This window comes from Talpa europaea (assembly GCF_964194135.1).
Source record: "Talpa europaea genome assembly, chromosome: 1".
In the NCBI taxonomy this organism is placed as follows: Eukaryota; Metazoa; Chordata; class Mammalia; order Eulipotyphla; family Talpidae; genus Talpa; species Talpa europaea.
Genome location: NC_140073.1, coordinates 118,389,876 through 118,402,214, shown reverse-complemented (window position 1 = coordinate 118,402,214; position 12,339 = coordinate 118,389,876). Strand labels below are relative to the sequence as shown.

Below are 12,339 nucleotides of genomic sequence, written 5' to 3'. Positions count from 1 at the left end.
GTTTGAATTCCTTTTATGTCTTAACTCTTGCCTGATTGCTCTCTCTAGCTAGGACTTCCAGTACTGTGTTGAATAGGAGTGGTGAAAATGGACATCCTGTCTAGCACTTGACCTTAGAGGAAAATTTTCAGTTTCTCTCTGTGTTACACTTCTTAACGTATTGTCATGAGTCTACTTTCCCTGTTTGTATTGCAAAACTTGAATTTAAAGTACTCAAAAGTATGAGAAAAGACTGATACTTAATCATAAAATGTTAAAGGTTGGTTCTAATAAAGGTAGTATAATCTGAGGAAATAGAATGATTTTTTAAATAACTGCTTGATGCTGTGAATGGTTATGATTAAAAGTGTGTCATAAATATAGAAGTTTTTTGTTGAAGTATAATTGATATATAACATTTATATTCATTCTGGTGTACAAAATAATGATTTAATATTTGTATCCATTGCTAAATGATCACACTAAGTTACCATCTGTCACCATAGAAAGTCACATTTTTTTCCCTTGTGAAACTTCAAGATCTACTCTTTTAACAACTTCAACTATGTAATGCAATATTGACTATAGTCATTATGCTGTAATTACATCCCCATGATTTATTTATTTTATAACTGGAAGTTTGTACCTATTGATCCAGTTCACCCATTGTGCCCACCCTGCTTCTCATCTCCCCTCTGGAAACCACCATCCTGCTCTCTGTAACACAGAATTGTTTTTGAAATAAATATATTGTTCAAAATAAAGTAAACTACTTTCATGGATAAAGCCAAAAACAGTTACACATTATTATAAGTAGTGTCTTAATTTGCCTGCATTGAGAAGTAATGAGACTCTCTGTTTTCATTGGTTTTCGAGACTTAATTGTTTATTTAAATGTCTTTCTGGCCTACAAAGTACTTCTCAGGTATTTAATTTGCATTCAGAATACCTGGGCACATTTTGATTCTGTGGGTCTGGGGTGAGCCTGAGATTTGCTTTTTTAATAAGCTCCTAAATGATGTAGAAGTTGCTATTCTGTAGATTGTGCTCAGACCATCAAGGTTCTAGGTGGTTTATTGGAATTCTGGCAGTTTTATGATCTAGGGCATTAAATATGGCTGAATGTTTTAAATAATTATATTAGTTGTTTTAAAAAGAAGACTTAGGGAACTCTTGTAAATTTAATAATGTAGTTGATCGAAATAATGTCTTTTGTATTCACATTTTCCTCTTTTATATGTTTACCAGTGTTTTAATTCTAGTTTTGCTTATTTCTCATTTCTTTTTTGTTGTTGTGATTTTTGCTTTCATTTAATGTATTATTGTGTTTGTGAATCTGGTCAGGGAACCGTTACTGTATTTTATGTTTGTATCTACATTTTATTTTGCATGCTTAACGTGGCTTTACCTGGATGTGCTTTTTGGTAAGTTTCAAATTTATAAAGAATATTGTTTTTTGTAGTGTAAGTTATAATGTTTTCCTTTTCCCCCCTCCCTCCCACTTCTAGTAATGTGATCATGCCCATGAATTGGTTTTATTTTTTTTAAAGATTTCATTTGATAATTTCGTCCTAACATTTTCCAGTTTTCCTTAATAGTAGTGTAGTTTGGTACTAATCTGCTTTGATTCATTTTATAGCCCACACTATCAGTTGCTGATCACTGTAGCAGTTGCTGTATCAAATATTTGGCTTTTTTAAGAACGCCTTAATCATTTAGAAGTGTTCTAAAAACTAGTGCTTCCATATAGCAATCATAAAAGAAGATAGTTTGTAGTAAAATTAAATATTTCTGTTTTCTGTCAACAACACATTCTAATTTTGTTTTTACAGCAACAGCTAGCACAATTACAGAAAGAAAAATCAGAGATTCTGAAAAATCTTGCATTGTATTACTTCACATTTGTAGATGTTATGGAATTTAAGGTATGTACTTAAATTATAAAAATTAACATTTCAAGGTAGATTTGGATATTTGTCAATAGTATAAATTGCTTTATCATTTGCAAAGAATAACTCCAGAGCTAAAATTTACAATATATTTTGTTTCTGTGTTTTCTGAATTTAATTTTATGTAGATAAAATATTAAGCTAATTAAACCTTTATTTTCAGGACCATGTTTGTGAATTACTGAACACTATTGATGTTTGCCAAGTCTTCTTTGATATTGTAAGTGTCATTTTCAGAAAAATTTCCTGTCTGATTCCAGTAGAATTAAGGGTACCAAGTACTTTTCTTTAGAGTAAGTTTATATGACTGGCATCTAATGATTTAGCATTGTTCATTTAGCTTCTTTTGTAGCTATTTTTAAAAGTAAGGAGTTAGATTGTGTTGTCTGTTTCTACTTATTTATTTGATTGTTGCTGAGTATAAGTTTTATAGGTAAGTATAAGTTTTATAAGTAAGTATAAGTTTTATAAGTAAGTATAAGTTTTATAAGTAAGTATAAGTTTTATACAAATTGTGAAGTAGTTGATTTTAGTATTTTAAAATTGAGGTAATATTTTTCTCTGTAAAAGGTATGCTTGATAGAATTTTTCTTAGATCATAATTGATATAGGAAATCAAAGTGAAGATTGTCTCCATTGATTTAATAGCAAACCTTTTTACTTTGTAATTTATTTAATACTTTTTTTTCTTACTTAGTGAGATTGACTTCAGCGTTTCTTATTTTTCTGGTTTTGTTCACATTTTTAAACTTGTTAGTTTGAATAGAGTGATCACAAATGTTTTCATCCATCAAATTGTGTCACAAACAGTTATCTGTAACTTCCAAATTTTAGACATGTTTTGATGAAAGGTATTAGGTAGAATTTTAGCTATAGGGATAAAATCAATAGAAAATTATTAGCTTTCATTAACTTCCATGTATATGTTTGTATGTTCAAAAGGTTGTGAAATAAGAAAGGATTTAAACTTTTTTTTCTAGACTGTAAACTTTGATTTAACAAAGAACTACTTAGATTTGATCATAACATATACAACACTAATGATACTGCTATCTCGAATTGAAGAAAGGAAAGCAATCATTGGATTATACAATTATGCTCATGAAATGACCCATGGAGCAAGGTAAACCTGCATTATAAAAATCTTTGTGAAGGGGGCCTCCCTGGTGATGCAAGGGGTTAAGTCTCAGCACTATGGAGCTTTCAGTAGCCACTGCAGCACGAATTTGGTCCCCCGGCCAGGGTGCTAACCCACATGGCGCAGCAGCAGAGCTCTTCTGTCTCTCCTACTTCTCCCCTCAGCAGTGTATTTCAGTCAATCTACCTGTTCTGCTCTCCACTCTATCGCTGGTGAATCCTCCCACTCCATACTTCCCCCTCCCGCCGCACCTCTGGCCTACATCCCAGCTCTTGTATGCATAAATAAATAGATCTTTAATAAATAAATTTCTGAAATTCTCATTTGATGGCTTATAATTCAGTGATGTTTAATATCTATTTTAAGTGACCGAGAATACCCACGCCTTGGTCAGATGATTGTGGATTATGAAAACCCTTTAAAGAAGATGATGGAAGAATTTGTACCCCATAGCAAGGTGAGAGCTGTTTTTAGGTATTCTTTAATATGCATATGAGATCGCTTAGCAGTGATAGTTATTGATATACTTATTTTAGGAAAAATAATGGCATATGAATAATAAGTATACTTAGTTTCATCTGATGGTGAACCTGAGAGTCAATGAATTAGATTGCAAATAGTATATAGAAACTCAGAATATATTGATTTATTATAGGTGTTTGATTACGTATAGCATGTAGAGATAATGAAGTGTAGTATTCAAGAATGTCTACCTTTTACTCATATGCAAAGTTGTACTCCCAACTTTGCCAGTTTCTAAATTTGAATCTTAAGCAAGTTAACTTAATCATCCTCATTAAACCTCAGTTTTCTTATTTGTAAAATGGGTTAATAATTGTACTATTTCTTATGGTTGTGGAAATTAAATGAGTTATTTTATAAAGGGTTTTTAGATGTAGTGCTTAATAATTTAGCTGTCATAGTACAGCCTCTTTATGAAGAAAAAAAATTATAGAACTTTTGTGGAAACAATTGGAATGTCTCTCTTTTAAGATAGATTAATAAATAGTTCTTAATGAAATTATTTAAGTTTCAAGGAGTCTTGCCATTATGGCTTCTTTGCTGTAGCACTGACTCAAAGAGTGATAGTTTCTAAACACATCAAGGAAATTTATAGGCATCTTATATATCCTCACTATTTATAAATTAGGAGTTGAAGGCTAGAGAAGTCACATGACAAGATATAAACCACTTGTCAGTAATAGTGGAAAATGAGAGCTAATGCCCAGGATATTAGTGTCTTGGTCCATTGTTCTCTTCGCATAATGAAAGTTACATGTTAATACGTGCTGTTTTGTATGAATCTGTGCCTTTTTTTTAAAATGTATTTTTGGGTTTTTTTTTTTTTTTTTTGACGTATGTTAACTCCAAGAATTTAATCTTAAGAAAGTAACATGACTTCCTTAGCTATGCTATTGCTGAGGAATGCAGGATCTGTGTGCTTTCATGAAATAAAGAAAATTAAATCAGAGGAGGGAAGCAGGGATCCATTTTAGATATATGGAGCATAATCGTAATTAGGCTCTCTTGTTTTATGATGATACAATTAGAAATATATAGCAGTGGTAGCTGGAATTTAAATGGAAAAGAAGGAAAGAAAAAAAAATTTATTCTTCAGCTTTCTTTTTTCCTACTTTATTTAGTCTCTTTCAGATGCACTAATTTCCCTTCAGATGGTATATCCACGAAGGAATCTTTCAGCTGACCAGTGGAGAAATGCCCAGCTATTGAGTCTCATCAGTGCACCCAGTACAATGCTTAATCCTGCACAGTCTGATACTGTATGACTTTATTTTATTTTTCCTTTTTTGAATGGAAATAAAATTGATATCTTGAAGAATATCGTTAACTAGTCTGTTGCTATTTTTCTTCTTAATTAGTATTAGACTATCAGTGAAGTTGATTGTAAAATGCTGTGTAGTTAATTCATTTTTTTCAGTATTTTTTAGTTCTAGATACTGGTGCCAAGTTAATACAGTTAGTAGTATGTGTCTTTAAAAGTTTGCTTTGATGGATGGAGTTGGAAGGGATTATGCTAGGCAAAGTAAGTCAGAAGGAAAAAGATAAATATTGGATGGTTTCACTTGTATGTGGAATATAGGCAAATAGAACAAAGGGTCAAGAAAAAAACAAAACATGCAAGCTGACATAGATCTGAGGTATATAGCAGGGGAGGAGGAGAGATGGGTCAAAACATAGGAGGGAAGAGGGCCTCTCTGGTGGCACAGGGGTTAAAGACAGTGCTATCAAGCTATCACCAGTAACTGCAGCAGCACAAGTTCAATCCCCTGTGGGCCAGGGAGCTACCCACATGGCACAGCAGACCTCCTGCCTTGCTCTCTGCTCCCCTCAATAGTATATTTGCAGTAGATCTGCCTGTTCTGCTCCCCACTCTCTGGTGAATCCTCTCACCCCCAGCACCTCTGGCTTACACCCTAGTTCTTGTATACTTAAATAAATAAATCCTAAAGAAAAAGAAAAACATAGGAAGGAAGAGCACAAGGAAGAGCACCAATTCACCCATGCACTATCACCATAGTCCCTCATGTTCTTCCCTCCCGTTTTGATCCCCCTCCCCTGCAGAATGTCTCTCATTTGTAGTTGCCTGTAAATTTTGTTTTTTAATTATAATTTTTTTTTTTACTTATCCCTTATTTGGTTCTCCTACGTTCCTCCTATAAGTGAAACCATCTGATACTTTTTCTTTCTTGCTTTTTTCACTGGTCATAATCCCATCAAGCTCCATCCATGTTGCTGCAACTGGCATGAAATTATCTTTTATGATTGCTGAGTAATATTCCATTGTGTATATATACACAATGTATATATATTTTTGGGTATTTGGGTTGTTTCCATATCTTTCCTATTGTAAATAGTGCTGCAATAAACATAGGGATGTGGTATCCTTTTGTAGCAAAAATTATTTTTATATTCTATTTCTTTATAGATTTTTGTGTATATGAACATAGCTGTTAAGGATATGTAGAATATACATGTATAGTTATTTAGGTGAGACAGTGAGCATCTATGTATGTAAATCTTTTTTAACTTGACTATAAATTTATCCTTTATCCTTTATACTGCAAACTGAAATAGACTTGGGAGGTTGGGCAGTTGTCTTTTACCTGATTGAACACAATTTAGCAACATACTTTTTATGAGGTTTCATGGTATGTAAATGTGAAGAAGGCACAACTGTCAAATAACTTTTGAGAACTGCAAGTTTAAATATAGGTTATAAAATTTTTATCCGACTTTTCCAATTTGTTGTGGTGACATTTGAGTAGTAGGGATTCTCAGGAGGAAGAGGAGGAGGGTGACTCAATATGAGATTTTTTTTAAAAAAAGATTTCTTGTAACCACAAATTTATATTTTCTGTTTTTAAGATGCCTTGTGAATATCTCTCTTTGGATGCAATGGAAAAATGGATTATCTGTAAGTAAAATTGGTCAAGTTTTTAATTTTAGAAAAATAAAACAAGTAACATGAATCACTTCTATGCTATGCACTGTTCTAAACCTTCTGTGTGCATTGTAAATCTCATTCAGTCATCACATTGACACCATTAGATCTGTCATATAAAAGAGGACTCTAATGCCTAGTTCACTCAGCTGATATGTGACAAAGCTAGGCTAATTAATTATAAGGCTGATGGTCTGTATTATATTGCATTTCAACATAAACTTCAAAACTCAGGGTTTTTTAAATGATTTTCTAAAGTGTTGGATTTATTTATTTAAGGTAGGTTTTGGTTTTAATTTGCTTCAGTGAGTATGCTGGTAGCTTTTCAAATCCACTGGGGATAATATTACTGGTTTTGTTCCTAAGAAGTTCACAAACTATGGGGGAACTAGATACAGACATATAGCTATAATACAGGGTGAGAATTTCTTTAATATTCCTTCTACCACCCCTAGGTCTAATGGGTGAGGGGAATAATATTGAGCATTTTATGTTTTTTAGTTCTTACAGTTCTTGTTTCTTGGTTTAATAACTTTTAGATACTATTTGGTGACATCAAATTATAGTATATATCAAATGAGAAAAAAGGACTGGGGTATTCTTTTTTCAATATTGTTTGTATTGATGCTTTTATAAAATACCAGAAGTAAAATAATAAGCAAAGACACAAAATAAAATCTACATTTTTAATTAATATAGTCAGTTTTATCTAACAATTAGATTATTAGATTTCTACTCATAAATCATTATCAAATGTTTATGAATGTTTCTAAAAACTCTATTTCTTTACTTAATTTATGCTCTGGCCCTTTAGCATTGTTATTGGTATGAATGAGGAGGAATTTAGCACATCTGTCCTTAGCAATTTTTATTAATTACAGTTTTTATATTGATCAGAATTGTGATGTATTTATTTTCTTCTATATTAAGATTTTCATTTTTTTTTTTTAGTTGAAAACCCATCGCTTTCAGGGTATTCATTTTGCTTAAATTAAATGTTTGGTGATCCTTGGTTGGTTTATGTTTAAGTATGTATGACTGAAAGTGATTAGTAGAGTTAGGTGGCCTGGTGACCTCCTGAGTTATATATGACTATTACTCTCCAGTATTTTCCGTAAATAAGAATGCTAGTTGCTGAGCAGTGAGATGAGTCCTAAACTGACTACCCTAGTAGAAGTTAGGTGGGCATGGACAAATTTGAGATGATCCCAGTTGCCAAAGGCAGGTTTTACTCTATGTTTTGCTGCTTTCATGTATTTGAACCTTAAGTAGAACTACTATAGAGATTAATAGTTACCTCAAAGGTTGTGCTTCTCTTTTTAACACCAGTACCCACTCTAAGACTTTTCTACAGAAGATTGTCTTCTTTCATTCGAGGAAAGGCAGAAATATCACCTTGGATCTTAGATATGCAGAGTCTAGATCTCTGCCCGAGATCTACTGATTCAGAGCTGCAATCTATGATTTAAAAAGCTTTCATGGTGATTCTGAATCAAGCTGAAGTTTGAAAATTACTAGTCTTGATTACGCCTGGGGCCAAGAGATTTTGAGGGTCTGGAATGTTGGGGATTTTACTATTTGGAATACATTTATTGGACAGTTTATCTTGATGTTCTTTTTAGGGTCAATTCTTGTTCTTTTGGTTGAACTAAAGAGTTCTTGGGAAAGAACTCTTTATGCATATATTCCATATCTTTGGTTGCGCACCACATCAAATGATTAGCTTACACTTAGAGTCTCTCTTGTATGAAACGTATTTTAGTTCTTGGGAAAGAATTCTTTTGGGTGTTTTGGATTACTAGTTCCTTGATTTCTCTTTATATTGATTATTGGGCTTTATGTACTTTCTACCTTCAGTGATTTTCCCCAACTTTCTTGTGTAGTATTGGCCTACAGTTGCTCTGTAACATTTTTATGGCTTAAAATTTAAAAACAAAAGAAAACATTTTTTTTCCTGTCCCTTCATTGGAACTTTTGTAGAGAAGGGAGGGTTAATGTGTAGTTTCATTTACAAACCATCCTAATCTTGGAATGTCCTTTAAATTTATTTACCATTTTTGATCCTGTCATAAACATGTGACTATACTTTGATTCATAATGTAATCCATATCTTGAAAAAGTAAAATATTCGACAACCCATGGTATAACCATTGATACATCCAGGAAAGTTTTTTATTGTCAGCAGCAATTTTGTGAATCTAAGTTTACTATAAGGTGTAATACAGTAAGTGAAATACAACTTTACTTAGAGGGTTAGAGTAGAGTTAATATATAAGACCAAAATGTTTAAACAAAGTTTCTCTTGAGAATCTTTCAATCTTTATGCATATATTCCATTTCTTTGGTTGTGCACCACATCAAATGATTAGCTTACACTTAGAGTCTCTCTTGTATGAAATGTATTTTAGGAAATTCAAGGAAGTGAAATATACTTCTGTATATATAATTCCCACAATATATGCCAACTTAGAGAATTAACATGCTTGGGTAGTGACACTTTTAAATGAAGGGTTAAACTAAGAATAAAAAGGTAAATGACATGTTATATGTTACTGATTCAGGCTTTTAAATATAATGCAATAATTTTCTTAGGTGAGATTCCAGTTTAGAGGGTTATATGGAGGACATCAACAAACATATAAGATCATACACATTTTTTTTAGGCATTCCAAATTAGCTAACAAAGGGTAAAAGAGATATTTGAATTTATGTAATAGAGAGCAGCAGCATTATGTATTGAAAAAATATTAGACTTAAAGGGTAAACACTTGGGCCTACATCTAACTCTAATATATCTTTAGCAAGTCACTGAACCTTCATTTATTTAACTGTAAAAGAAAGATACCACTTTTCACTCCACTATACAGGATAATCACATGAGGTGATTTATGTGAAAAGACTTGTTTAATAAAAATACCTTACTGTGAAAATGTGAGAGGCTGTCATTACTCTTTCATTTATTGTGAGTTAGCAATGTGGATTAGATGTATTTTTAGTTTTTATCTACTAAAGATTGTGCTGTAATGGTAACTTCTGGTCTCTGGCTTAAAATATTTTATAAATATTTCTAAAAATGTCTTTTACTCATTTATTAAAATTATTTCAGATCCCAGGAGTGAAATGTTTTTTTAATTTTTCCTTTCTTGTCACTGTGGGTTCAAAGAACTGATTTTGTAAAAATACAGAAAACTTTTAAAAAATATTGCCATCTTGTATGTATATAGTGTCACTTGTGAGATTCAATTTAGTGATTGTGTTTACATTTTTGTATTTTAAATAGCCTGTAACTGAAAGAACTTTGCAATACTTTTAATATCTGTATTTGTTTTTGTTTTTATTTAAAGTTGGCTTTATTTTGTGTCATGGGATCCTAAATACTGATGCAACGGCACTGAACCTTTGGAAGCTAGCTCTTCAAAGTAGCTCTTGCCTCTCTCTCTTTCGGGATGAAGTTTTTCACATTCACAAAGCTGCAGAAGACTTATTTGTAAACATAAGAGGGTATGGCATTTTCAGTCGTCTTTTTTGGAAAAGGCTTAGGGTTAGGAGATTAATGAGTGGATTATCTTAAGGTTTCAGGAATAGAAAAGGTAATATCATGCCAAAAGATGCACCCTTCTATCTTACCAGTCTCATCAAGTTGATTATAACAATCATGCCAATATGGTGGTAATCACATTTTTTTTACAGGTAATGTAATAGTTTAAAATATCTAATATTCCTGCCTTTAAAAACTTGTATTTTAGAGGAAAGCTGTATTCTCTTCTGTAAATAATAACCAATTATACAAGACAGACCACTACAATAGAAAATCATGTTTTCTTATAGTAAGAAGGTTTTCCAAATTACTCATTTATAAATTCATTCCCTCAAAAACAAATCTCAGAAATTTGTGTCCTTGAAAATTTTAATGTCTACATTTCTTTCTCTTTGAGTTCTGTGCTAGTATATGAGCTAAGTTCATTTCAGACTTAGTAGCAATTATGAAATCTTTTGAAATTAGGAGCCTCTAAAATATTCTGGGATCCCCTGTAAATGAAAGTGTTGAATAATTATGTTGTACTTCTTTTTTTTTTTTTAATGTGCTTCCTTTTTTAAAAAGATTTATTTATTTATCCGTACAAGAACTGGGGTACAGGCCAGAAGTGTGTATGTGGGGGGGAGGTGAGAGGATTCACCAGAGACAGAGTGGGGAGCAGAACAGGCAGATTGACAGAAATACACTGCTGAGGGGAGCAGCAGATGAGTCAGGAGAGGTCTGCTGCGCCACGTGGGTCAGCTCCCTGCCGGGGATCGAACTCATGCTGCAGTGGCTGTGGATAGCTTCATAGTGCTGCGTCTTAAACCCTTGCGCCACCAGGGAGGCCCTTATATTGTACTTCTTAGCTTCAGCTAGAAATGAAATTTATCTGCATTTATTTCACATCCAACTTAGTAATGCCCCAGTGAAACTGAGATAAAATAAAGCATCTATTAGTTACTTAAAAAGTAAGGATATGCCTCGCACTAACCATTTAAGCCAACATGTCTCAAATTTTAGTGTTCATGAGAGTTACCCTGGGATGTGAATTAAAAGTCTAGCTTCCTAGGCATTATCCTTAACTTTCTATATCTGTGTCTTGGAGAGATTAAAGAAATCTTATCTTCTCCCCCAATAATTTACTGATAAAATCTACAAAAGTTGACTTTGTACATAGAGTGCTAGGAAAGAATATAGGTAGTCTTGTTGCATGCATTTCCACTTTCAGGGCCAATTTTCCTGTTGATAATAAGTTATATTTTTAATTGTCTTTTAATATTTTACTAATTTGTTTTGAAAGTTAGTAATCAAATTTAGTTAACATGGTTTTGGTTTTTTATTTTTCCTTTCCATAGCTATAATAAACGTATTAATGATATAAGAGAATGCAAGGAGGCAGCTGTGTCACATGCGTAAGTAGTTTTATTTGTGGGACCTTAATCAAGAATTTCTTAATGCATTATTTTATTGAAGTGTGTGCAAATTACTATTGTGCAAGATACAGTAGTAGATGTGGGGACTTTTAATCAATGAGAAATAACTATATAACTTTAATGTCTCATAACCTTGGAATTAGTGCTGACAGATTTTAAATATTTTTGAAGTGTTGATAAAAATACTCTAAAGAAGTATCATACAAACGACTTTCATTTTAGACATCATTCATGTCTCTTAGTGCCAATATGATTCTGTGTCAATACCTTGTGTAAAGTGTGATGATTTTTATGCTATTTCATGAAAATTCATATATGTTTACACTTTCCCAAATAGTATTTACCTTTCAGATTGTTATCTCCAATCTTATATTAGTAAACATGGGAAACTTAAATGAATAAGTAGGGTATTTAAGATCTTTGAACACTTCTCAGTTTTCTTTATGAAATAATTATAAGTAATTTGATATTTCACTCATTTATTATGCATGTGTTATACTTGTGTAGAATATTTTCTCCAGTGAGCCTTGGTTACATGAAGATAACATTATTTGATATTTAGGTATTTCTGCAAGACCAAGAGAAGACAGTCACACTTTTGCCATAGATGGAAATATAAAACTAGGCTACAGGGTGAATATTCAGAATTTAAGCTGTCTTTATTCATTGCTATCTGTGCTGCAGCATTTCCTCATGCATATTTTTCCACTTGAATGAAGTGCTTAGAGTACTGAAAAAAATCGTATTCTAGCACAAATAACATACATTTTTGGAGTTTATTAGAATTCTTTTTCTGACTTATGGAAATACATGTGATTATTACTTCTTCACAAGATAGACCAGATTATAGACATATA

At 32.3% G+C, this 12,339-nt stretch overlaps 1 protein-coding gene across 4 annotated transcripts in view; it reads left to right on the top strand.

The window, feature by feature from the left end:
* The window catches only part of NCKAP1 (NCK associated protein 1), a gene marked incomplete at both ends in the record, with an annotated part of 78,604 nt that overhangs the window by 30,088 nt on the left and 36,177 nt on the right, over nt 1-12,339 (top strand). For 2 of the 4 annotated variants that reach the window (XM_084252859.1, XM_084252857.1), the window contains 8 exons: nt 1,818-1,904; nt 2,092-2,148; nt 2,909-3,051; nt 3,433-3,523; nt 4,710-4,847; nt 6,454-6,502; nt 9,874-10,030; nt 11,405-11,461. In XM_084252859.1, the coding sequence (XP_084108985.1) occupies nt 1,818-1,904; nt 2,092-2,148; nt 2,909-3,051; nt 3,433-3,523; nt 4,710-4,847; nt 6,454-6,502; nt 9,874-10,030; nt 11,405-11,461 (779 nt within the window). Of the gene's footprint in view, nt 1-1,811; nt 1,905-2,091; nt 2,149-2,908; nt 3,052-3,432; nt 3,524-4,709; nt 4,848-6,453; nt 6,503-9,873; nt 10,031-11,404; nt 11,462-12,339 lie in introns of all 4 variants that reach the window. The other 2 variants (XM_084252858.1, XM_084252856.1) reach the window with 1 other exon arrangement.